The 27,577-nt window shown below is 37.5% G+C and overlaps 1 protein-coding gene across 10 annotated transcripts in view; it reads left to right on the top strand.

The window, feature by feature from the left end:
- Positions 1-27,577, top strand: part of LOC110582342 (ABI family member 3 binding protein) — a 243,312-nt gene that overhangs the window by 88,278 nt on the left and 127,457 nt on the right. For all 10 annotated transcript variants that reach the window (XM_044919605.1, XM_044919617.1, XM_044919613.1 and 7 more), the window contains exons 4-9: positions 840-972; positions 13,027-13,208; positions 13,784-13,836; positions 21,457-21,505; positions 22,515-22,586; positions 23,182-23,274. In XM_044919605.1, the coding sequence (XP_044775540.1) occupies positions 840-972; positions 13,027-13,208; positions 13,784-13,836; positions 21,457-21,505; positions 22,515-22,586; positions 23,182-23,274 (582 nt within the window). The remainder of the gene's footprint in view (positions 1-839; positions 973-13,026; positions 13,209-13,783; positions 13,837-21,456; positions 21,506-22,514; positions 22,587-23,181; positions 23,275-27,577) is intronic.

Genomic DNA, 27,577 nt, shown 5'->3' with positions numbered 1-27,577 from the left:
TTGCATTTTTATGTTATCTACAGATTTTTTAATGAGCCAATGTTGGGTTCCATGGCAAAGGATCTTCATTGCTCTTTTTCACTGACCCTATTCCTGAAGTTCCAAATATTTTTGAAAATGCAAATACCTTTCTCCCATATACTGGAAAAGAATCTAAAATGGTTTATCACCACCACTTGGCATTGCCCAAATCCAGTTCTTCCCATCAGAACAACTGCGCTTCCTATGTCATCCCTACTCTTCCAGCAGTATTAAGAATGAGTAAAAAAGAATGTGTATACATTTTCCATGTAGACATCACTGTAAAAAAAAGGCTTATTGTAATTGTATGACAGGGATTTTACACTTCTAAACTGGTTTTAAAAAGGAATATAACTTACAAGCCAGACATTAAGCTTTGTTTTCTCATCTTTGATATTTTTTCACACTAATTCATAGTCTTGGGAGAAGGGGGAAAACCAACACACTTTTATTGTATCTGTAAAAGAAATGAAGTGAGCAAAGCATTTGCATTATTTATTTCACTGGTAATAGCCACGACTTTCATATTCATCCCTAACCCATAAGAAAATAAAACCTAAGTATGATTGCATATAGTTTATATGCATACATTACCCATATATGCATTCATATATATATGCATAAATCTCAAAATGATACTTTGGTTTATGCTTGAATTCATGGGCAAAAAATTGGTAATATTTGTGCACTCCGTGAGAAGAAAAGGAACTTGATGCTTTCATGCTCTTTATCATCATCCTAGGTCATTTTTATGCATTCTACCCCAATCATAAAAATATACTGTGTTACCAGAATTAACCTGCACGTTACCTCCATAGGTAAAGCACGCTCTCGCAAACCTCTCCAGCTGGTGGTTGGCACTCTGACACCAAGCTCCGTATTCCTATCCTGGGGTTTCCTCATTAACCCACACCATGACTGGACATTACCAAGTCACTGTCCCAATGACAGGTAATTCATCCTAACAAAGGATTTTTTTTTTTTTTTACCTGAAAATTCGCTCTTGCTTTTAGTAGTATCTGTACATGCTTTGGAAGAATATATAAATATCAGGGGCACCAGCTCATATGGGTCACCCATTAGCTATACACCTTGTTCTGGGTGTGAGAGGAAGGAAGATACTAAGTGAGGGTCCCCACCCTTGAGAGAGTTATCATCTACCTGAATAGAAAACACATGCAAGCATTTTTTTTTCCCCAAAGAATAAAGTACAAGGGAGAATGAGCCAAATAGCAAGTGGGGAGTATCAGTGAGAAGAGTAATAAAAGCTCAGAGGATGAGGCACAAGACAATTAGGAAAGATGATTAAAAGTTGGAAATGCTGACCTTTGGTTTGACAGTTGAAGAAGTGTTAGAAGCAGTAGTTCTCAAAGGGTGGCCCCAAACTAAGCAGCATCAAAATCAGTTGGGTTCATTTCTCAAGGCCCCCTCCAGATCTACTGAATGAGAAGCTCTGAAGGTGGGGCCCAGTAATCTGTGGTTTTACAAGCCCTCTGGAAGATTCTGATGCCGACTTACATTTGAGAATCACTGGTTTAGAGAACTGGAGAGTAACTCACAGGGTGAGATGTAGACTGAGGAAAAGCACAGGTTTGGAGATGGAGCTCCTATCTTCCTTAGCAGGACAAAATAAGAAAATCTAAGTATATTTTTAAATGAAGGCCATTCATCCACTCAGCACATATATTCGGCATGGTCTATATGCTGGGCAGTGTACAACATGCTGAAGCTGGGAAATAAAATGGTTATCATAAATATTTACTACATTATCTTTAAAATTCAGAACTTTGCATCTGATGAGCATTCCAAACTTTCAAGCTTCAACCAAGGCATTTCATTAATTTTTTTTAATTTTAAAAAGACTCAAAGTGATTTTTAAATTGTAAAAGTTTGATTTCTTTTCTAAATAAAAAATATGTTGTTGAGGTATAATTTAAATCCAGTACAATGCACAGCTTGATCAGTATCCTATGCTCCATCGGGAAATAGAACACTGTCATCCCTCCAGACAGAACTTTCCTCAAGAAGCAACCACTGATGTGATTTCTATCCCTGTAGATTAGGTTGCCTAATCTATAATTACACATAAATGGAATCATACACTATGTTGGTTTTTTGTGTCCATTTGTTTGCATTCAGCATGTTTTTGGGTTTCATTGATAACATTGCAGGTATTAATAGTTCATTCTTTTTTTTTTATTCTTGAGTAGTATTCCATTATGTGAATATTCCAACATTTATTATCTACTCTCTTGTTGGTGGATACCTAATTATGTTTGTTTTGGATTATTATGAATTTAGACTTTATAAATGTTTTTGTAGGAGACTTTGTAGACATATCTTTTAATTTTTCTTAAATAAATACCTAGGAATGGAATTGCTGGGTCATGGGGAAAATGTATATTTCATTTTTTTTTCTGCCTGACTTTTCCATTTATACTCCCACAGGCAATATGAGAGTTCAGATTGTTCCACATCCTCACCAGCATTTCATGCTGTGAACATTTTGCATTTTCTCTTCTAGCGTAGCAGCATCTTGTTAGAGTTTTAATATGCACTTCTCTTGTACTAACAATACTGAGCACTTTTTCATACATTTTTTGGCTTGATCTCTCTTGTGTGGTGTTTTATTTTTATTTGTCTAAATTGAATTAGAAAGAAGCACCTTTAAAAATGTTTGTAAGTTCTCAAGAGTACCTTCCATATGACTTTGATTAGGAAATCTAGACTAAGAACAGTAATAGATTTTCCTTCACATGTTCATAGTTCTGAAGGAAGAAATTATTGGAAAAAGCCATGTAGAAGATATTGCCAAAACCAATTTTTTTAAAAAATAAGCTTGAGAAGTTTCAAAGAGTCTGAAATGTTCCTTTATCATCCACCACTAAGTCCATAACTTATTTTGTTTGGAAAATGGACTCTTAAAAGAACATGTTTTCTTGTGATAATTCCAGCTTTACAGGGTTGGTCCAGAATGCCAGTGCTGAGAAAAATAACATTTATGGATTGCTTTCTTATTCCTTTTCATTTTCTTTAGTCTCTAATTTAAAAAGACCAAAGGGGGGTGGGAAAGAAGAAAGGAAATTTGGTGCTCTTGCAGCAAAATGCAGCTGATTTTAATAGTTATTTACCTTGCTTGATAAATTCATGAAGTTTGGTGATGTGCAAATTCATAGAAAAAGCTTTGGATATGATTTCTTCCCCTGTCCTCAAACTTTTCCTTCAATTTCACTTGGTCCTACCCCTTCTTGAAAGCATTTATCTGATGCTAATTTTAATTGATGGATGTTGCCGTAGTTTTATAGCATAAGGAGAGGAGCAGATGATCTGGTAAAGCTAGGATATTAACAAGGCAATTGATTAGAAGACCCAAGCTACTCAAACCATGCATGTACCTTTCCCTCACCCCCTTGCTCACACACTCTGGCTTTGCTCTTCTCATCAAATAGATGGAGTCATGCCCATCAAATCACACTAGTCAAAATCAATAATTCTACTTAGAATAAAGTTTTTTAAAAGATTCAATAATAGCATATCGAGATGCTTGGAAACTTTCAATTCTGAATGAGTGGGACAAGCAAGGTACCCTTGACAGAAATAGGGGACTCTTAAGACATAAGTAAAAGGGAAGAATTCAATGGTGATGCCTGAAAAAAAGCACTTTGAGTACTTGTGGATTTCATTTACACATGCCTCCTTTCTTCCCAGTTAATAAAGAGTTGACATTTAAAGTCTTGGTGGAATCTGAGAAAAAATAGTAGTCCTTGTTTAAAAGCTCTGGAACTACTGTGCATGTTATAAACACCCAAATAAATCCACCAGGATTCTAAATCAATGTAATTAGAAGCAGACTTGCAGAAATCTACCCCTACATGATGGTGGGTTTTTTTGTTTGTTTGTTTTGTTTTGTTTTAGAATTTCAACTAAGCCAGTAGGTTAGAATAAGTAATAGCTATAGGGAATGATCACTTCTTGAAAACTGGAAGATTAATATGCTGAATTTTTCCTTCAGGAGTACCTTTTTAAAAAATCATTGGAATCTGAATGCCCTTGGCTTGCTACAGGAACACTTACTGGTGTCATTGTAATCCATCAGATTCTATATTGGCACCCTGCGTAAAGTCTCTGATTTAAAAAAAAAAAAATCAGTTCTCATTGATTCGTACAGCCCCATTTATCCTATGAAAAGCAAATAATTTATTGGGAATTTTTTCTCTTTATACTTTGATTTTGGACTTTCTGTATCCAAGTCCTGTGTAGTAAGTTTCCAGGGAGAAAACCGCTATGCTTTCTTTTGTTTTAAGTTTGGAGTATTAATGGAGTATCACTTTATCCTTCATGACACGTGGCTCTATTCCTGTTTGCACAGGGTCCATATGGGTATCCATGTTCTTAAATCCTTTTCTGAATCCACATTGGAAAGTAGATGTGCTTAATTTATAGTTTTTATTCTTAATAGGCTTTGAATGGAAGAATGTACACATTTGTGCTCAATATATCTAAGGTCCAAAGAAAGCTTTCCAAACTGGCTCAAATGAAGAGTAAAACATGTTTTTAACCAAAATGTATTTCCTCATTAATAGCTTACTTTTTCCTTCCCATGTTTCCAGCTTGTTAAAGTGTTCAAGATTGCTTCAGTTCTCACTCCTTTGCCAACTTATTAAAGCTTTATGATTTGTTTAGAAATCATTTTCACATTTTCTAACACTTTCATTTGTACTTATTTACAGTTAATGTAGAACAAGGCCTTTTCGACCAGTCCAGAGCAGGCCCTTGCCTTTCTATTTGTTCCCCGCTTGTTTTTAAGAAGTGAATATTTTTGATGTCTGTGCATTTTCACTTGATTGAACTCATTGCCTTGTTACCCATTCGTCTTTCCATGTAAACTTTAAGCTCTGTGAGGACAGGGACCATGTGTATCTTAACCGGCTTTATCTTCCCAGTCCCTGGGTCAGCATCTGGCACATAGTAGGCCTTCAGTAAATATTTATAGTCAGTGAATAAAGAGTAAAATGCCAGCGTTTTCACATTGATGTCTCACCATTACTTCAAACTTAAGGTGACGAAATCAAACACCTACTATTTCTTCTTGATAATCAGCTCCATTTCTTAGTACTTTCCAAAGTACCTTAATTCTTCTGTTCATTCCTACTTGAAACTTGATTCATTTATTCATTTTTTATTTGTCCTCTCCTATAGCTAATGAGCCCCCAGGTTCTCTGAGTTCTGCCTTGGGCAAGTACATCAACGTCTTCTATCTCTCCATGTCCATGCCAATGATTCTCATTCAGACACTTGTCACTTTACTGTGGTTCCTGGGGATCACATCCAGGCTACTTTCCCTGGCTCCTTTCCTACCGCAATCCATCCTGGCTTCTGCAATGCCAAGGAAATTTAGATTATCCACCATCAGCTCACTCTTTCTTCACTTCAGATTTCTCTTTCTTCTCTTCTTTCCAAGGAACCCATTTCTGACTTCAGACAGTGCTCACCATCCCGTCCTGTCCACGCTCTGTAAGCTTGCACTCTCACACTGGTGCCCTCACTGCCCTTGGGGCCCTGCCTCCTGCTTGCCAATATGTTTGTGATTTCCCCATCCCAAAACATCTTCTTTCAATCCTGTTCTCTCTTCCAAGGGATTTTTCAATCTCTTAATTCCAGAACTTCTCAGAGTGGTCTGCTCTCTTATTCCCAGTTTCCATACCCGCCCCCGCCCCCAGTCTTTATTCCTTTTCAGTGGCTTCCCTTCCCTTTCTAACACTCCACTGAAATATCTCTTTGTGGTCACCAATGATCAATTAATTGCTAAATCCAGAAGAGTTTTCTCCGATCTTACCCTTTCTAACCTCTCTGTGGAATTGGTGGCCATCTTCCTTTTTTGACATTATACATATATTTAAGCAGGCTCCACGCCCAGTGTGGAGCCCAGTGCAGGGCTTGAACTCATGATCCTGAGATTAAGACCTGAGCTGAAATCAAGAGTCAGATGCTTAACCGACTGAGCCAACCAGGCGCCCCTTTCTGACATTTCTATTTAGGTTTTCCTCTTAGCCTTTTCCTCCTCTCTTGTGTTAATTTGTTATCCTACCTCCCCAAATGGAATAGATTTTTATCCTTGGATCTCTCGTCTTTGTTTCCCCCTTATCCCATCTGTGCTGTCTTTAACTATCACTTCCAAGTAGAACAAGTGCTTCTAAACTTTGTGCACACAAATCACATAGAAGACCTTCTTACAATGCAGATTCTGACTCCAAAGGCCTGAGGAGCCTGAGATTCTGCATTTCTAAAAGGTAACAGGAAGTGCTGATATTGCTGCTGTCCTGAGAGCAGTGGGAGTGACAAGGATGTAAATGACTTCCAGTGCTGACATCTGACCTTGACTCATTTCCAAGTTTCTAAGACTGTATTTTTAGTTGATGGAATTCTCTCCATTACAGGGGCCACATAATGTGGTTAGTACCTCAGACTCCAATTAAATTCATATTTTCTATACTACCAAAAGAACTCCTTTCTATTACTTTAATTTTCTTTAAGTTTAGAAATTCAGTTTGGGTTTGTATTTACACTCTTCTTAGCACCCATGTCGCACAAGGAATCCAGTCTCATCAATTCTTCTGTAGAAATATCACTTTGATCTATTTTCTTCTCTTCATTTCGTTTCTTCCACGATTCATTTCTTTGTTCTCTCCTATCTGGATTATAGTGCATTAATTGAGATTCCTCCTTCCAATTTTTCCCGAATTCTTCCACTGCTGATAAATCTAGCCTCCTTCATCACTGCTCAACTTTATTCACCAGCTGAAGAATCTCCACCAGCTCCCCACTGCCTGGTAAAAGAAATTGTAGAATCTCTCCTGCAGTCTATCTCTAAGAATATGAGTCCTGCTCCTGCCATGAGCTTTAAATCTGGACTACTTTGTTTTCCTGGACCTACGTAGGATGTCCTGCTTTAAATCACACCTCTAAGATGGGATTTAAAATGTGGTCTGTCCATTTCAAAAGTTCAGACCACCTAGTGCTGTACTTAGCCACCCTCAGGACCCTGTGCTTTTCACCCTGACTTCTTTAGTTCTATCCATTTGTACACCTACCTCCTCCCCTCACTCTACTGTGAGCTCATTTGTGAAGTTTTCACGATGCCCTGCTCCTCTTCCAGTGCATGTGGATCCTAGCATCATGCTTTATAATAGTAGGTCTCAACAAAGGTACAAATGAATAAGTAGGTGGAATGTTCAGAGCAAGCCTTAAAAATCATCTGGTCAGGGGCCCCTGGGTGGCAGTCAGTTAAGCGACCAACTCTTTATTTTGGCTCAGGTCATGATCTCAGGGTGATGGGATCGAGCCCTGTGTGGGGCTCATGCTCAGCACAGTGTCTGCTTAAGATTCCCTCTCCTCTCTTCCTCTGCCCCTCCCCCACCTCAAATAAATAATCTTAAAAAAAAAATCTGATCAGGCCATCTAGCTCTTGAACCTCTTCTGCAACATCTCCCATTCAGAGTCCACAGTGAGTATTTCCAGCAATGGTAACAGCATAGATATGGAGGGTAAAATTCTGGTCAGATTGACCTAAGTTCAAAATCCTGTTCTATTATTAGCTGAATGGCCTTAGACAGTTACTTAAATGCTTTAAGCCTTGGGGTTTTTTTAATCTGTAAAATGGGTTAATAATAGTAATATCTCATAGAGTTGTCAGAATTTAATGAGATGATACATGTAAAATCGTTAACACAGTGTCTGGCACACAACACTCAATAAATGGAACTGTGTTTGCTATTGTTAATTTTGATATTATTTGCCTTATTTTATAACTTCCATTTCAGGCAAGCTATTCCATTTTAGATAGCACTAAAATCAGTAGAAACCTATTCCTTCTGTTGATTTTAAGCCAGCCACCAGTAGGTGATAAAGAAGAGAGATTTTGGAAATTTTTGACCAGCTTGAAAATTATTTTAAGAGTCCAAAGATAATAAAGACCTAAACTGGTCCCATGAGTGCTTAGAAATAGACAAGAGACAAGTAAAAGAGGAATCATGCAGGAAACCTAATTGGGCTTGAGAACTGATTAGACATGAAGGGAGAAGGTACCCGAAGTCAACAGGAATAGGAGCAGATTTGGAGAAGAATATGAGTAGATTTTAAGGTAGTTAGGAAATTCACAGAGGATTAAATCATTAGATTTGATCAAAAGGTTTTATTAACAGATCAGACACCAGATTACAAAGAGATTTAGGCCTCATGAGTCATGAGAAAGTGGGATAAGGTAGATTACTTTGAAGAAATTTTGTGTTGGCGCCACCTGGGTGGCTCAGTGAGTTAAGCATCTGCCTTCAGCTTAGGTCATGATCCCAGGGTCCTGGACTTAAGCCCCATATTGGGTTCCCTGCTCAGCTGGGAATCTGCTTCTCCCTCTGCCTCTGCCCCTCTTCCTTGCTTGTGCATGCTCACGAGTGCTCTTTCTCAAATAAATCTTAAAAAAAAGAAATTCTGTGTTAAAAGATAGCAGGGATAAAAAGGCAATATTCATTTTATTTTTGTTAGAATGAAAAATATTTAAACAGTTATTCAACTCAGAGAGTGAGTGAATGGAATAAGGAAATGGTATAAAATTACCTAGATGCTTATGTGTTGGCAGAAGGGAGAACCCTGGAATCAGGGGCGGGGGGGCGGGGGGGCGGGCAGGGAGGGCATGATAGGGAGAGACACTTTGAGAAGAATGGAGTGAGGACAGAATTTCTATCAGCAGTCACCAGTCTCCACAAGGCAAGAAGCAAAAATACTGACAGAGGGGGTGTCAGGAAGTGTCCTTTGATATGAAGAGAGCAAAACGTGTGGAATAGATGTTTTAGGAAATATAATGGTAGCTAATTACATAGAAACCAAAACATTGCCAAAAAAAGCATAGAAAGCCCAAATGATAGCCAACCACATGCATCAAGCCAGGCTGGTTTGTGAAAGGACTAAATTTATCTAGATATTACTCAATTTCTGCTCTTGCTAATTTATTGCCAGTTATTTCATAAATTTTATTTATGGGGTTTCTATCCTGTGTTCTGCCTCTGTGTTTTATTGGAATAAAATGTCTAATATGCAGCTACAGTCATCTTTTAGGATCAGAAAGGATCTCAAAGATTGTCTAGTCCACCCCCGTTCTCTTTTGAGGGAGAAAAGTGATGAATAAGTGGGCAAAGACTCCCATGAAAGCAGGCTACTAGTTTGCAGCTGACAAATATCCAAGCCAAGCCTCTACCTGCCTTCTCCACATTTTGAGGAGCTAAGGATTTTGTTTAAGCTACAATAACCATTATTGTCAGTGTTCATACTATTAGGGATATGTAAGCAGAGATAATGGTATTTGAACCAAACACTACCTTCAATAGTTCCTTACCACTTAGGACACGAGATGTTCTTGTTCTTAAAGTCCAAGTTGCTAGAGGCAGGCTTTCCAGGAGTCTGATCTGATGACCTTCACTGACTGCTACCTGTATCTTTACTAGACTTGTTGCACTTGTGTCCAAATTGAATCATCCACAGAAAAGGGTGCAATCAATATTTGATCCTGAGTATCCTCTGACAATAATGGGAAGTCTGTGACTCCATGTTATGGTAAATATACAATGAAATAATAAACCTTACGTAATGTTAAAAGGAATTAGAATTGTCCTCTTCCCTTCTAGGTCATTTTACCTGTCTTTTTTCATCTCCTTTTGCCAAGCACCATAGTAGAAAGACAGTCCAGTGCAATGCTGAAGGTATTAGCTTAGGAGTCAGAAAACAGCCATTTGCCTGGCTCTGTCACTGATTATCAGAACCTAGACACTTATCGTCTCTCATTTTCTTCTATGATAATTCTTATTCTCTCTTCAGAGTTTATTGTATGAGTAAACTGAAACACACTGTAAAATCTTAAGCCTTCTGCAAATGTTCAATGTAGACATTTATTGTATTTTCCTTCAGTTTGCATTGATTCTATAGGAATGTTGAGTTTGGTAAGTGAAACCTTACACAATGACACATTGAAAAAGATCATTGTAAACTTGATTGCTTAGATCAGTGTTTTTTGGTGATGGAGTTATTGTCCATTTAGAGTAATTATATTCTAATTTTAGAATGACCCCATGAGCACCCAAGTATCCGTCTTATTCATTCCACAAATATTTATGGAAAACCTTCTGTGTGCTCGGTTTCAGCTTTGCTTATTATCATAAGACCTAAATCCAGCTTTGAAATCAAGGAAATGTGACTTATTACTTTACACCAAATAGTCTTATTGACTCTTTTAACACTTAGAACTTGCCTATAATATACAGTTATCAATTAAGCCACTGTTGACAAGGATAACCTCTCTGAAGCAGAAAAGTTAGCTGCCTGTACGTTTATTTTTCCTGACAAACTTGTATCAGAGAGAGTATTTCAAATGCTTTGTGATCAAGATAAAAAAAATTGCACAATGGATTTTTTTTTTTAACATGTGGGTAAGTTCATAGAGCATTTTTATACCATTTCATTCCTAGAAAGATGATATAAAATCAAGCTTATGTATAACCCTGGAATCTGGCCTTTGGTCATTATGTTAGCAGCGCGCCAACCACCCCCCCCCCCCCCCCCCCATCATATGAGGAATTGAGACATGTATCCAAAGTAGAGCTGCATAATTGTGGTAGCCCGTCTGGTCTGATTTTAGCTTCTCTGCACTTCTCTGACATTGCATGGTATCCAAGGCAAGGAAAAAACAATAAAAATTCCATGCAGCATACTTGTCAATAAATGTTTCATAGATTTCTGTTGATGTTTCAACTCACAGGACACAGAGGATTACTATTCTATACTGTTCGTTCCCAGTAGCAGTTAATATTTTGGCTGAACAGCCTCCTTCACTCATTCTGGCTTTTGCTCCTTTGAAATTGGAGACTGGAGCCCCGACAGTAGTTTTACTAGAAAGAAGGAAGCATATCAGTAGCTTGTAACTAGTAGGAAAATAGTCTGAATATACAAATACATTCAGGATACAAATATACAGAAACATAGAAAATCATCCCCGGTCTGTATTTGTTAAACAGTACCACCCCCCCCCCCCCCCCCCCCCCCGCTGACTTCACAGGCATTCAATGTGTGCGTTTGCAGAGGGTCCCCTACTTCAAAGGGCCCATGCTTGTTTTAATGCTCTACTGTCTTTGTCTTGAAATTCTTAACCATTTTTTAATAAAGGGTCCCATGTTTTCGTTTTGGAATGAGCCTCATAAATTATGCAGCCAGTCCTGGCCCTTGTTTCCGGAGATTCTGGGTAATTGTGTTTGTGTAGCATCAACAACGTGTGCCTGGCGCTTAGAGATGGCAGTAAATGTTTTTAGCATGAGTATATGAGTGATGTTATAAGGCTTTAAATAAAAGCAACCAGCCTGAATCTCAGCCCATTAAATTATGCTAGGGTTGGGCGCCTGGGTGGCTCAGTTGGTTAAGCAACTGCCTTCTGCTCAGGTCATGATCCTGGAGTCCTGGGATCGAGTCCCGCATCCGGCTCCCTGCTCAGCGAGGAGCCTGCTTCTCCCTCTGACCCTCCCCCCTCTCATGTACTCTCTCTCATTCTCGATCTCTCAAATAAATAAATCTTTAAAAAAATTAAAAAATTAAAAATAAATTATGCTAGGGTGGGGAGTGGGAGAGAGGTACTAAATTTTTTAGAGAAAATTTAAAATAGAAGAACTGAAAATAATACAACAAATACCTATGTGTCCATCATCATACCCGACAGGTATTATTTTATTTACTGAAAATGTTTATTTACAAATAAAAAGCAGATGAAATTTACCTGTTGGCCCCACCTCTAATCTCATTTATCTCACTGGGAACTAAAGCTCCAACACAAATATTAGATCCTTACAGTATTTGTTGTCCCTTTACACTGCCAGCAATAATATATGGTAATGTAGTTTTTTTGTGAGTGTTTCGGTATTTATGTAAATCGTATGAGACTATATTATCTTGTAATTTGCTGTTTTCATTCAATATTTTGCTTGTAAAATCTGTTCATACTGATACACGTAGCTCTAGCTCATTCATTCTTGTTACCATGTACAGTACTAATGAAATCCCCTGTCCTGATCTGCTGTCCCACCTAGTGAGGCTGTTTAGAGCATTGTCAAGAGGAGTCTTTGTATTCTGGTTCTGCCACTGGTTAAAGTCACTAGGTGGGTAACAATGGGCAAATTAAGTGATCTTTCTGAATCCCTTGTTTTCACATTTATAAAATGGGATTAGTAACTTCTACCACTTAAGGTGACTTTAGGACAATTAAATGAGATAATATATATAAAACCTTGCATCTGATACAAGCGCAAAAAAAAGGGGTGAGGATTATCATTACTTTACCATATATATGGCTGAATATTACCAAGCCCTAGGCCTATACGTAACCATGATCTTAAATTTGCATTGTTTCATTTTTTTTCATTGTCCCCTTAGCTTGGCTTTGGTCTTGATTCTATTTTTATAATGATAAGAAAATGTTACCCTTAGAATGCAGTCCTCGATACAACTTAGAGTTTCAGGTCCCCCTTTTACAAAATTGAACAATACTACATTGGTGGACATTCTGTGGCATAAACCCATGCAGTTCCAGGCTTAAACCCATCCAGCTATAAAACTACAATATGACGCACTTACAAAATTATATCTATGCTCTGATCTATGCATAACTGGAAAAAAATGAACATCCAGCATTTTCCAACTTTCCTTTTGCAAAGTAGCGAATAATAGAACTGAGAGGTCTGAATTCTGTCAGTCTGTCAGTGCGCTGCTGCATGCGCTCCAACTCAGGATTAGAACTTAAAATAAGTACACACTGAGCTATTTTTTTCACGTTCTCTACAATTTCTAAAAAAAATAACAGAAGCCAGTATTAAACACAGTCTTTGAAGTAGATGGGAGTCTGTGGTGTATTAAGAAACTCGAAATAGCCTTCTGAACATCCCTGTGAATTTCAAGCGTCGTATTTTGGTTATTCAACAGATACTATACGATTCGCTATAGAGAAAAGGATAAGGAAAAGAAATGGGTTTTTCAACTCTGTCCGGCCACTGAGACAATTGTGGAAAATCTAAAACCCAACACAGTTTATGAATTCGGAGTGAAAGACAATGGAGAAGGTGGAATTTGGAGTAAGATTTTCAATCACAAGACTGTTGTTGGCAGTAAGTACCTGGAACTGCTTCAGTGAGCGTTCTGTAATTCTTACTTTTTTTCCTAAGTACTGAATTTTTTATTATTTTATTCTTAAATATGAGATGAGTTAATTCCCATCCCCTAGTACTTAAAAAAAAAATACAAAAGTGAACAGAATTTGAGTATTGGTATTTCAGAACCCTTTATATTAATGCGTGGTTTTTTAAACAAAAAAAAAATGATAAGCTGATGTTTGATGCCTCCATTGATAACAGTTCTTTGGCCATTGTAGTATTTTAAATCAATCTCAGATCTATGAGCACCAACTGAATGAAAACAGCAGTAATGTGTGCAGGTGTTTGGAATTGAAAGCTGGGCCAGTAAAAGTGAACATAAAAAGACTTCAGGGGGCCCTGGGCTCTCTTCCTGTGATCCCTTCATTCAAACTTCATTGGAATCAGTGTTTTAAATGATAGCAAACAAATAAGATGATTAACAATGTCAGAGTTAGAACAGGAGTTACAGTTCTTCATAATGAGTAGGAAGAATTAATTTAGGAACACAAAGAATGAAAATAATGTTATTTTCTCCTTGTTTCTGTCAGGTAAAAAAGTAAATGGGAAAATCCAGAGCACCTATGACCAAGTCCACACAGTGGTAGGTAACAGGTTATTCTCAGGAATGTTTTTTAGCAATTTTGTCTGCATTATGTTTTTGTTGTTGTTGTTTTGTTTTGTTTTTATAAGGAAATCAGTCTTAGGAAGTGTTGAAATGGGATTAACTGGCTCTGGGGCTTTGTGTAAAGTACTTAATGCTTTAGGCATTTGCTAAATTTAGAGCTCTAAAGTACTGATAATCAATGTAGTTACTCAAGTATTTCCATATTCCAGGTGTTTTTGAGGTTATGCTTATTATCTTCTGTGCAGTGGATTGTTTTTTAGAATAACATGTTTCCAGAGTGAATTTGGACATGCTCTGTTTTCATTGGTATTATTCATTTCTGTCCTCGGTCCTCTTCCCTCTATTATCTCACATCCTACTTAAAAAAGCCAACCTTTTCCAAAACAACGAAGCAACTGGCTTGGTTTTTTTCCTGTGCCTAGCCTCTCGTGCAGTAAATATCTGCACATCTTACGTGCCTGACAATCCCCCCATCTAGACCTCTCCCCGCTTCTCTCTCACTACAGAAACTCAGTCCCTTGTTCTCTCTTTCCCTCCACTTGTCAAAATCTCTTCTCAGGAAGCACCATCCCAGTTATGTACTACTTGTTATAAATGCAACCTATTGTTATAACAACCACAGAGATATTTGCATCTTAAATCATATACCCAATTATAAAGTGAAGACCATTATGTCCTGAGCAGGTAAAGGAGGCATCAACATTCTGAAAACTTCCTAATATATATGATCAAATTTCTTTCTAGAAAGGTTGTGCCACTTTACAATCTTGCTATCAATGTATCAGAGTTACCTTGCTATTATCAACATTATTATTATCCTGATTATCAACATTCTATTTCCATCACTAAATTTTCAGCTAATGTAATAGTGTAAAATGGTTTTTTAAATCTCTATTTCTCTGATTTCTAAAATAGCAGTACTTTCTTCACTTGTTTATTAGCCATTTGTCTTTTCCATTTAATGACCTTTAGTTTTAGTTCTTTATTGGGAGTCTTATGGGTTTTATTGAAGAGTTTAGTTCTAAAATTTAGTTCTTGGGAATCTCATGGGTTTTATTAAATAGTTTAAAGACTATAGATTAAAGAATATCAACTCTTTGTGATATCATCGAGGAACATTATTCTCACATTTGTTACCAATTTTGTTTATGGGAATTTTTGAAATAGGCAAGTCTTAAAATTTGTTTAATCAAATTATTTGTCTTTTCCATTGTCATATTTTCAATTGCATTATATTTTAGAAAGCCCTTCCCTATCCGGGGAGCAAATATTTCCCTATTTTGCTTTTAGTTTTATAAGTGGTTTGATTTTGTGATAATTAAACTTTATATGAGTTTTATTTCACTATATTGCAGGTAGTAAGGTTATGTACTGACTCGGTTCTGCTTTTTTTTTTTTTTTTTTTTTTTTTTTGCAAACAATCATTTGGCCTAGTACTAAGTATTGAATTGTGCCATTCCTTATTAAGGTCCCTCTGGCTTTGTCTCTCTTAAATCCAATCACAGGGAATAGAGTTGCTCTTTGTTTCTCTTCTAGAACAATCCCCACTCGTGTTGTGAATGGTTACCTAGGAGCTATATCTTATCTCTCACCCTCTTGGCTGTCCTGCTGTGTCTTACATGTGACTCAATGATGTCATTTCTTTCCTTTTTATCAGCAATCATATCCCAATGATGTCTTGTGGCAGAATATTTCATCTAGTGAGAGTTACTCAGCAAAATTGGGAAGGATTGTTGATGTTTACTCCCAAGGAATTTAATTTCTTTTTCATATCATAAATAGCCATGATGAGAAGGCCCAGGAAGAAACTTCCTGCATCTGTGACCCAGAGCCAGATATTTGATCACTTCAAGCTGTGAGGTGGAGTACCCCCAACTCCAGCCAGCTGTGATGAGCTGTGGTTTGAAACTCTTGGCTATTTCCAAAGGAAAACCCAAATTAACTGAAAAGCTATTTTAAGGCTTCTCTGTGAGACTTTCTTCATTGTCACCTTCTGGAAAGCCATCTGTGCTCTTGGGTAGCTCTGGAACACAGGAAAGTTGAAAAGGATCCACTTGGGATAGCCTTTGAGCATCTGACATGGCCACTTAGAATTGATTCTGAAAATATTTTAGAGGTATATTCTCATCCAAATAAAGTCAGTATCAATCCAAATATTCAGACAGACATCTCTGAGACTGCTTGGAGAAGGCAATATTTTAAGAGATATGAAATAAATTTACTTTTAGAGTTTTAAGCAAAAGATACCTTGAGAAATGCTTTCATTCACCTGTACATGCTTACACCTAAAACTTATATGCAGCAAAAACTTAGCGGATGTTAAAGAAGCCCCATCTTAAGCATCTGGTTACATTATATACGTGATTCATGTATCTAAGGATACATGTTGGGCTGGCAAGCCCGGGTGTGCAACGTATAGCAGACGTCTCTTCTGATTGGTTGGTGCCTTTGTTCTACCACTTGTTAAATAGTTTCAGTATCACCCCTACCTGCCTATACCTCCAGAAAAATAGGGAAAAGGTGCATAAACAAAATGGTGATTCTTCCTATATAAATTGCGTTACTTGAGATCCATGATCTTGTGAAAGAAAAAACACATTTATCATAATTTTGCTCTTTCATTCTTGTTGAGAATCTAGAATACTCTTTTTATGGAGGCAAAACCTAATGTTTACTATTAGGTTTTATTTTATATATATGATATAATGAAAATGGTAGAAGTGAATTCCCTTTTATATATATATATAAAATGATTCAATCAAGAACAATGGCTGAAAGGACCTAATTTTACTACATTTGAAAGGACGTAATTTTAATACATTATGTCTATTTTTTTAAAAAACTTAATTATCTTACTAGTTCACTAGCTAAACAATCATTTTTTAATGATTGTGTTTATTTATTTATTTGAGAGAGACAGAGGAACGCACAAGCAGGGGGAGCAGCAGAGGGAGAGGGAGAAGCAGGCTCCCTGCTAAGCAGGGAGCCCGGTGTGGGGCTGAATCCCAGGACCCTGGGATCATGACCTGAGCCAAAGGCAGACACTTAACTGACTGAGCCACCCAGGTGCCCCTAAACAATCAATTTTTGAAGTACATAGTACTTAACAGAGATTTTAAAATATAAGTTTATTTAATTCCAATCTCCTTAGAATAAGTGTTCCCCTAATATATGACATCTGTTTTCACCCTTCCATTTTTTTTTTCCATCAGAGATCCACCCATCATTTTAAAAGTATGTCTCTTATTGGCAAAAAGAGAAGTGGTGCCAATTTTTATTTTTATTTATTTATTTTTATTTATTTGACAGAGAGAGAGAGAGTGAGAGCAGGAACACAAGCAGGGGGAGTGGGAGAGAGGGATAAGCAGACTCCCTGCGGAGCAGGGAGCCCGATGCGGGGCTCAATCCCAGGACCCTAGGATCATGACCTGAGCCGAAGGCAGACGCTTAACGACTGAGCCACCCAGGTGCCCCGGTGCCAATTTTTAAAGTGTAACAGTTACCAGATGAGTGAGGTGAATAGGGAACAATGCCATGTGGTCCCCACCCATACCTTAAGATTGTGTACAATGAATATATCAGGTATCCTTCTGTTCTTAGCAATTGTTGTTTTAAGCAGAAACTTGAAAAATAATATTATCAAAGGTGTATGTCTCACTCCTCCCTAAACAACCAGAAGTATGAAGACTTCTGCAAGTAGGACACTGGATTAAATCAATATGTTTTGTAACTTTCATTAGAACATCTTAAAAATGAATTAAAACCACAGTGTAACAGGCCTAAGTTCTTCTCATGTGGTTTGGCTCTTGAACCACTGAAGTCTGATTTTCAGCAACCCTTGCCACTCCCCAAATGGACAGCTTTTTTTATCTCAGGACCTGAAAATAAAGTTAAATCTATAGTGAATATTCTGACACCACAAAAATACCAAATAGACAAGCCTGTAAGGAAGAGCCTACAAAGAGTAGTGTTAACACTGCATGTATTAAAGCTGATTTTCAAAATAATATCAGGAAGTAAATATAATGCAGAGTGAATAGAAAGTCCCTCATCCTCTATGGTTACTACTGTTCTGGTTATTTCTAGATAAGCATAGGCTTTCCCTAACCAGGACTAAAATCAGCTGAATTGGTCATCAGTTCATTGCTGTTTACCACATCAGCATCCTCTCCCCGTAGAATCTCCCCACTGGATACTCAGCCACAACGTCCCTGGAGAAATGGTAGAAGTGAATTCCCTTAACTAGTCCCCCAGCTCAGGATATAGTACAACCTAGGTTCTTAAGGAACAGGATATCTTAAAAGTCGGGAAAATAAAATACCACATTTCTTCTGGGGCAGGAGGGAAATAACGCTTTCTTCCTGGCATACAGTAAACACATAGAAAATAGTTACTAAATGAAGGGAGGACGAGAGTTGTGGAAGGAAGTGGTGGTGAAAGCTTGCAACAGGAATGGGAGTGAGCAAAAGCTCCACAGAAAAGAGAGCCGGCAGGGACATGGCCTAAGAGCAAAACTGGGACGACGAGGAAGGGTTACTGGTACCTTTTTAAAAAACACCGTACGTGGAACAGTTTGATTAAAATTGGGTTGCAATTGGTTAAACACTGTTAACTTGGAAATTATCACAGTATTTCATTTCTCAATGGATCCCAGTAACAGACATTTCCCTACACTTTTATAAGAAGACATAGGGAAAGGATTCACAGTGTCAACTTCTTATTGGCAATTTAGAGCCTTCAGCATAGATATTTTAGTCAAGAGTATTCTCCTGTTGCTCCTAAAAACCCTACTTACAGAGAGGCAGCTACTTGCTCAGGAGTCCAGTCTTGATGCATCTTTGGATTGCAGATTCGGCAAGAGTGTAATTATAGGTCTAGAAAGAATTGGATTCTGCAGCTAAATTATTTCCTTGTTTTTTGGCAGCACATACTGTACATATAGTCTTGTCATCATCTTAATAGAACATTGTTAGATACTCAAGTTAGAGTTCAAAGAGAAACTTCGTGCCGTTCATGTGAAGAGTGGACTATTATCCATTTGTCCTTGTCAAAAATTGTTTAAAACAAATCATCACAGTAAAGGAACTAAAAATTAAAATAATGAAATTCCAAAGCAATCAACACAGCAACATGCAGGTGTTTCTGCTAAGTTGTGATGTGTCTGAAAAACTTCCCATTCTACAAAATGTGCACTAAATGGCAGGACTCCTAGGGATAGAGAACAAGCCATTCAAAAGTCTTTGGAACTGTAGCAACAGCTCTAACAAAAATGGTTACTAGTACCTGGAAAGATAATGTGGCTCCCGTGTGGCTGGAGGTTGGCACAGCTGGTATTTAAAATTCTCAAATGATAAAGGCCATGTGCTGGCGACTCTTTGGCTAGAGTGGAACAGGTAGGAGTAAGGTAGACACCTGAGGCAGAGCCTTTCTGGGAAAGCATCCTGTGTACAAGGGCTCCTATTGAATTTTCTTACGATAAAGCTGAAAGAGATCCTGCTGCCAGGGTGACATCAAAGCTGAAAATTTTTTTTTCTCTCCCACTGAAGGTTATACTATTTCTACTATTCCCTCCCCCTTTGCCTGGGAAAAATTGGGTATAAATTATACTTATGTATTCTCCTATTTACCAATAGCATATAAGCTATGCAGTACACAAGCACATGTAGTAACTGAACAGACTGTTGATCAGAAAAGCTTTTCCTAATTAAAATGTAATTCATGCTTGTAAGGAATCGGGAAATAGAGAAAAGTCTAAAAAAATTAATCTGTTTATAAGAAATAATCACTGTTAAAAAAACCCCTATGATCTATTTCTTTCTGATAATTTGTGTATACATGTTATAAAATTAGGTTATAGTGTGCATATAATTGTAATCTTTGTATTTATATTATGCATATTTTCCACTTTGTTAAATAGATGTCAAAAATTTGAAACAGTTTATTTAATAAAAGCTCTGCTTTTGGATGATGTAGTTGTTTTGCATAGTGGTAATAATTTATATATAAGGGTGTTTAGCTTTGATTAATTCCTTAGTTTAGGATTCGATTAGATTGGGCTAGATTGTTATGGGAAATTACTGGGTGTGTTAGTCCATTAGGGCCGCCAGAACAGAATACCATAGACTGGGTGGCTTAAACAACAAACATTTATTTGTCACAGTTCTGGAGCCTGGGGAGTCCAAGATCAAGGTGCTGGCAGATTTGGTGTCCGGGTGAGAGCCTGCTTCCTGGTTCACACACAGCCATCTTCTTGCTGTGTCTTCACGGGGTGGAAAGGTGGAGGGATCTCTCTGGGGCCTCTTTTATAAGAGCACTAATCTCCTTCAGAGGGTGGACCCCTCAGGACTTAATCATTTCTCAAAAGCCCAACCTATAAATACCATCACACTTGGGAGTTAAGTTTTAACATATAAATTTTGGGGGGACATACGAATTCAGTCTATAGCACTGAGTCTATAGCTATAAATAGTTTTAAAAACCTGATAATAGTAAACTTCTATTTTTTGTGGTTTTTTAAACATAAGGACCTTAATACAAGAAGACAAATAGCCAACAGGAAGCTTGGTATTGTGGCCCTTCTTTGTTATGGGCACATTATTCACTAAAATGGGAGCATGTTAGCAAGTCTCTGTTGCTCACAACTATAAACACCCATGTGGTAAGTATCTCACCCAGCACATCCTGGATTATTAACAGATCTGGTGCATGAGGTCCCTTTATCATGGATACAGGTTAAATCAAGCATCAACAAATCAATGTCATGCTCCCCTCTTTAACGCAGTCTAATTCTTCCTTATGTATTTGCTTCCCTTATTTTGTTCCTATGTCTCTCCCTTGGCTCTCCCTTGAGTCCTTGGCTCACAGTTCTGTCCAGTCATGACTCCACTTTAAAGTTAACACTAAACCTGTCCCTAGTTCAAGCCACTCCATGACATCAAAACTTCCTGTGGGATGTCTGAGGCAATTTGGGAGAAGGGAGAATGCATAGTGCCCTAGGATGCCTTTCTGGTTTGAGGTCCTTTGTGCATAAATATGTGCAGAATGGTTTAGAGTATGGGATTTGGAGGTAGAAGTGTCTGGATCTGAGTCCCAGCTCTGCCTTCTTGGCCAAGGAGATGCTTGGTCTCAGGAGTTCATAGTAGTCGGGTTATCTGTAGCAGCAGATCTGTTATCTGATCGGGTTATCTGTAGCTGCAGCTGGGTATACTCAAACCATGGATGCTGATCAGTTTTAAAAGATAATATGTAGCTTAGCATCTTCTTGAGAGGAAATGTAAAGACAGAATTTGGTCGGGTCACATCTCAAATGAAGTGATAAATCAACTAGTAGTCAATCCACATGATTTAGTTACTTTCATTGCAGTTTCAAGGTTAACTAAAATAATGGGAGTTCTGCAGAAACTGCTTCTTTCAAGCCTTTGGACATTTATGGGGAAAACCAAATGAGTCCAATAAAATAGAGGTAGATATATGCACTAAAGGTCTTTCCGGCAACTGTAATAACACAGGGCTACTTCCAGTTCTTTGCTTTTCTTTTTCTTTTTCTTTTTTTTTAAGTTAAAACTAACTAAAAAGCTGACTCTCTTCTCTTTTCAGCCAGCATATGTCCCAAGGAAGCTAATCCCAATAACCATCATCAAACAAGGTAATTTGTACAAGTCTGCTCTGGATGTATGTTTAGAACTATTTTTTTTTATATTTTAATTCCAGTACAGTTAACAGTTTAGAATTATTTTTCATACACTTTTCACTGAGATAATTAAACAGCGCTTTTTTTCTCAATTTTTCTGATTGTTTTAAAGCAAAAGTGTGAAGAAATCAGTATGGTCTAGTATATTAGAAGTTAATAGATTATTTTGGCTCATGTACCAATAGGCCAAGTCTTGGCAAGTCACCCTGGTTGTGTTTTACCAAAGTAAAACTTTTGGTACAAAGCAACTACAATAAGTATTAAATTTTAAAAAGTCATATGAATATGTGTGGCTTTGTTCAGGATTAAGTTGGCATACATGAAGAAAATCATTAATAGGATTTTTGGATTAGTGAAATAAAAACTATGATTTAGTGCTCCTTTTAGGTAAAGACATACAGTTTTCAAGAATTATAATGTCTTATTTCAGTATCCAGTTGTTTTTGTTTTGACTTTGTTTTTTAAATTATTAAAATGACTCCATTATTTTGAGAAAGTTCTTGGTAGAAGAGATTAGACACTTAAAGTAATTATTCATTTTAAGAAAACATAGTGCCTCAAGTGTATTCTCAAAACAGTGTCAGTATTGGAATAATCCAGATTCTTTGCTTTGAGAATATACGTTATCACTTTTTAAAATTTACTGTAGTAATTGCCTCACTTTGCACTATTTCTTTAACTTGGGAAGGCTGCAGGGAATGGAGATTAGGAAGGAAATTTTCAGCTCATTTGAATGGAACACTTTATGATAAAGTAATAACCTTTCGTTACTTAAAGGTGTTAACTGTGAAGGTGAGCTGTGCTTCCCAGTCCTTTCCTTGGCTGTGTACCAGCCCAAAGAGTTACTTTTTATATTAATTAAAAAGTTATATTAGGGCTTCCCTAGTGCAGATGTCTTCACATTACAGCGATTTGCTGCTTCCTATTTTCTTCCAACACACTGTTCCCTTTTGTATTTCAACAGTGATTCAGAATGTTACTCACAGGGCTTCAACTAAATCCCCAGATAAGACTCCCTTTGGAGGAACAATATTAGGTGAGTGGATCTTAGTATCTATACTTACAGTAAGCACGTCAGGCTATTTTTTTATAATAGGGCCCTCATGGAATTTTACACTGTTAGCAGGTCTATTAAATTGATGTTGGTTCATTTCCTTTCAGTACTGAGCATTCTGGCTTGTGTCCATGCTAGGCTAGGAGCCAAGAGGTATTACCTCTAGGAGTGTGTGTTAGAGAAACAACTCTAGCCCACGCCTAGTAGGAACAATGGCACCCATCCTACTTGCCCCATAGCGTTGGTGCAGTTAAGAGGGAGTCCTTGTTGTATCGAACTGCTCTTTTAAAAATTATTAATAATAATGGTATTTTGTTCAATGTATATGTTAAACAGCCATTTTACTATTTTTGATTCTATGGATTAAAAGCCAGAGGATTTTGTAGTTCAGTTCTGAACATTAAAAAAAAAAAAATCTGTTTAAAGTATGATCATATTTTTTTGCCAAAACTTTAGGTTTGAGTTAAAATTGATGAAGCCAAATAAGTGCAGAATTTCATAGTTTCTATTATCTGATGCTCTGAACTTTATGTCATGATGCATTTTCTTTCTCTTACCCTATTCTATTTCCTTGCAGTCCATCTTATTATTCCAGGCCTTAATGAAACCACTGTGAAACTTCCTACATCCATAATGCTTGAGATTTCGGATGCAATCAAGACACAGTTAGGTAAGCAGCAATGTTCCATATTTGAACTTTGTGGTGACTGAGTACTAGCACTGATAATCCTAGGATACCCAAGGAATCTAGCAAATCAGCTGTTTGGGCATCTCAAAATAAAAAGTAAGGGACAGGCATGTGCATTGTTGATGGGAATGAAAATGGTACACCTGCTGGGGCAAACAGTATGACCATTCCTCAAAAACTCAAGCATAGAACTATGACATGATCCAGCAATTCCACTTCTGTGTATATAGCCAAAAGAACTGGAAAAAAGTTATCAAAGGGGTATTTGGACATCTATGTTCACACTAGCATTATTCACAATAGCTAAAGCATGGAAGCAACTCATATGTCCATCAACAAATGAATGGGTAGGCACCCCAGTGTTGACAGCAGCATTATCTACAATAACCAAATCATGGAAACAGCCCAAGTGTCCATCAACTGACGAATGGATAAAGATGTGATAGCCATACACAATGAAATATTCCTTGGCTATAAAAAAGAATGAAATCTTGCCATTTGCAACAACATGGATGGAGCTAAGTGAACTAAGAAAGATAATATGATTTCACTCATATGTGGAATTTAAGAAACAGCACACATGAGCAAAGGGGGAAAAAGAGAGAGAGAGAGAGAGGTAAACCAAGAAACAGACTCTTAACTATAGAGAACAAACTGATGGTTACCAGAGGTGGGGGGGGTGGGTTACATGGGTGATAGGGATTAAGGAGTACACTTGTTGTGACTAGCTCCGTGTGACTAGCACCGGGTGATGTGTGGAGTGTTGAATCACTATATTGTACACCTGAAACTAATACGATACTGTATGTTAACGAGAATTTAAGTAAAAACTTAAAAAAAAAATTAAAAAGTAAAAGTGAAATGAAGGGGTAAGCAAAATGTGGCTATATGTGCAATAGGATATTATTCAGGCTTGAGAAGCAAGGAAATTCTGAAACATGCTACAAGATGGATGAACCTTGAGGACATTAGCTAAGTGAAATAAGCCAGTCACAAAAAGACAAATACTGTGTGATTCCACTTACGTGAGGTACCTGAAGCAGTCAAATTTATACACAGAAAGTATAATGGTGGTTGCTAGGGACTGGAGGGAGGAGGGAAATGGGGAGTTAGGGTTTAATGATATAATTTCACTTTTATAAGATGAGAGTTTTGGAGATGGATGGTGGCAATGGTTGCACAACATTATGAATGCATTTAATATTACTGAAATGTATACTTAAAAAGGTTAATTAAGATCATACATTTTATGTTATGTATATTTTGCCATGATAAAAAAAAATTGGAAAACAGTGAGGGGCAGAGAGATTGGAGAGTTGGAAGTATTTATATAAATTACATTCTGTAGGTAAATAGTTATTATATATTATATAAAATATATTTATATTTATTTTAAAAAGTGAACATTTATCAAATTATCCAAGATGCATACATTTATTTAGGTAAAATTTTCAAATAGAGTGATTGTTAGAAAATTGTTATACTGTCGAGGGGCCATGAGATGTTTTCAATGAGAGCTGATGTAGAGGTCAGGTGTGTTAGAATTATTATTTACTTGAGATTGATACTGCCTCCTACTTGTAGAAAGAACTTGATATAATTTCAGTGTTTTAAAAACATAACAATTTATGGGGAGACAATCCCAACAAAACCCTTTAAAAGGAGCCCAGGGAAAAATTGCAGTGCTCACTGGGGTAAATTAGTTGCCGCATTTGAGTATCAAATTAGTCCGGACCCTCTGTCTAGCACAGCATCTCCAGCTTGATGGAGCACGAGAGGCCTGGTGGGCTTGTGAGCCCAGACTGCTCGACCCACCCGCAGAGCTCCTGATTCAGTAGATGAGGTGAGGGACCTCACCTGAGAATTTGCCTTTTTAACTAGCACCCAGGAGATACTGAAGCCACTTGCCTGGGCACCATACTTTGAGAACCACCCCTCCACAGTCTCTGGAGATAGTCTTGAGCTATTGATAAATGTGGAAGGAGATGGCATGATGTGGTAGAAATTGAACAAAACTAAAAAATGCAGAATGTTTTCTCCGCATTAGGCACTAGCAAAGAACTTTCACACGTATATAAATGAATGTCCACCTTGTGTGGGTGCAGAAATGGACCCCTGGGCCCCTGTGTGGCAACATTCAGTCAACATGTAATTACCAAGTGTTACTCTCTGGCATAACTGCAAGTCGCTGGTACTGTGCTGGTGAGTTACACAGGCACAGGACCTGCCCACACTGGGACCTCAGACTTAATTTCTCCTGACCTGTTTGCTTGTTTGATGGTTACCAGATGGGGGGGGGGATGGGTTACATGGGTGATAGGGATTAAGGAGTACACTCGTGACTAGCTCCTTGGCAATCAGATTGGAACAGTTTCAAAATGTGAACTCTTAAGTTCTCTTTAGCTGTTAATTTGAGAATTTACCGGAAGAAGGAGGAACAAAACCTTAAGCAAGTAGAAGAGCACTTAATGGATAGACTTAACAGTCCCACCAATTGTAGAAAAATTCTCAGAACTTACACGTCATTTTATTAAGATGTGCAAATATTTGCCAGTCTTTGTGATTTTGTTCATCCTTCCATTTTCATTACGAAATATTCATACCTCTTAGTCCCAGAGTGAGTTACCTCCGAGAATGTAGACAAGTGACTGTAGACATCATTTCTTTAATTTGTACATCAGACTCGATCACCTCTTTTTTAGCTATAAAACTGTGACTAAACCCTGCAACATCTAAATGCTGTGCTAAGATCCAGGAACCTTCCAAATTAACTTTTCCTCACCGAAACTATGTTTGGAATCCAGTGCTCCCTTTTCTTGTGCTCACCTCTTCTCTGCCCGGAGCCTATGTGCCTCACCCTGCTCTTGGGAAAACCTTGTTTGGAAGGAGGGAAATAAAAGGAACTGGCCATTCTCTTACTGATGTGATCCCTAATCCATCCAGCAAAACTACAAAATACAGAATTTGTGAAGGAGGTTGAAAATGAGCAGTTTTCCCCAGACCACTACTGTCAGTTTTGAACTGAAGCATGTTTTGTTCTTCAGTCTTGAGTGATATTTCCTAAACTTTTTGGTTTTTGCAAAGTTCTCCACACTATCTTAATACCCAATCTTTGTTTTCTTTAGAGAATAAAACAGTGCATTTGTTTTGTTTTTTGCTTTTATCTTTCTGATACGATTCACTAAAAGCTTTCAGGATTGAGTGTGATTTCAATAAAGAAAAATTGTATGCAAACAGTAAGTATCTGTTTTGACTTGTTTTTCTGTGGAAACACCATCTTAAATTCAACACATGACAAATTTCTTATGCTCTTCTTATCAAAGAGCTTGATAGGTAGTATCTTTGAAAATGCCCAGCAAATCCATCAAATATACCACCTTGGCAGACTGTATTTAAAAATTACATTTTAAGTTTACCGTTTTGAATGGAAAGAGATACTGCTTTAATAGTTCTTTATACTAGCAAGGGAGAAATAAACTTTCCTGAAATTATTTAACACTGCAATTCAGAAAAGTACTATTTTTTTTGAGGGGGTGAATCCTAAAAATAATATCCTCATTCCAGTGGGGCCCATCATGGGACATCAAGAAATTAATAGCTTTTGTTCTAAGAACACATGGTGTGAATAAATGAGAGAAATAAACAAGAAAGCTAGTATTACACACACCCCTCCCTGGGGCATACAGAGGGTTGGCCAAAGCCAAGACTTAGCCTGCCAAAAATGAAAGGAAACAACTGTGTTGAAAAAAGGTACAGAAGAATCCAAGAGGAAAGGGAATTTCCTGGGTTTTAGGTCATATTCTGGTGGCATTTTACTCTGCTCTTGTCAAGACTGCAGTTGTCCATAGATAGTGTAGGTGAGTGCTCGTGGGTTGGTAAGAGACATAAAGGTGCTCTGATGCAAATTATCTTCCCCGTCTACTATTTTTTCTGACATCTGAAATGCCATATTTAGAAATATAGTATGCCTTTGTAAGGAATTAGTGATGTGTAAAGAATACAAATGTCTCTTGGGAAGGTGGTTTACCTTCCCCGCCCCCCCCATTAACAGCCTAATTTTAGGTTAATGTGATTGCCAGCTAAGGGCATGTTTTTAATATAAGGAGCTAAAGCAGAGTAATTCAGAGCATTGTTTGAGAGTATAGGATCTGTATGTTAAAATAAATAAATAGTCCTAGTCAGCCAAGGAAACCACTGAGAATGTAGGCTATTACACAGGAAGAAGAGGATTAGCAAAAGTGTCTTGAGGGAGAAGAGGACCCTGAAAAAGCAAAGAGCACTAAAG

Source organism: Neomonachus schauinslandi, chromosome 1, assembly GCF_002201575.2.
Source record: "Neomonachus schauinslandi chromosome 1, ASM220157v2, whole genome shotgun sequence".
Classification (NCBI taxonomy): Eukaryota; Metazoa; Chordata; class Mammalia; order Carnivora; family Phocidae; genus Neomonachus; species Neomonachus schauinslandi.
This window is presented reverse-complemented; position numbering and strand designations above follow the sequence as displayed.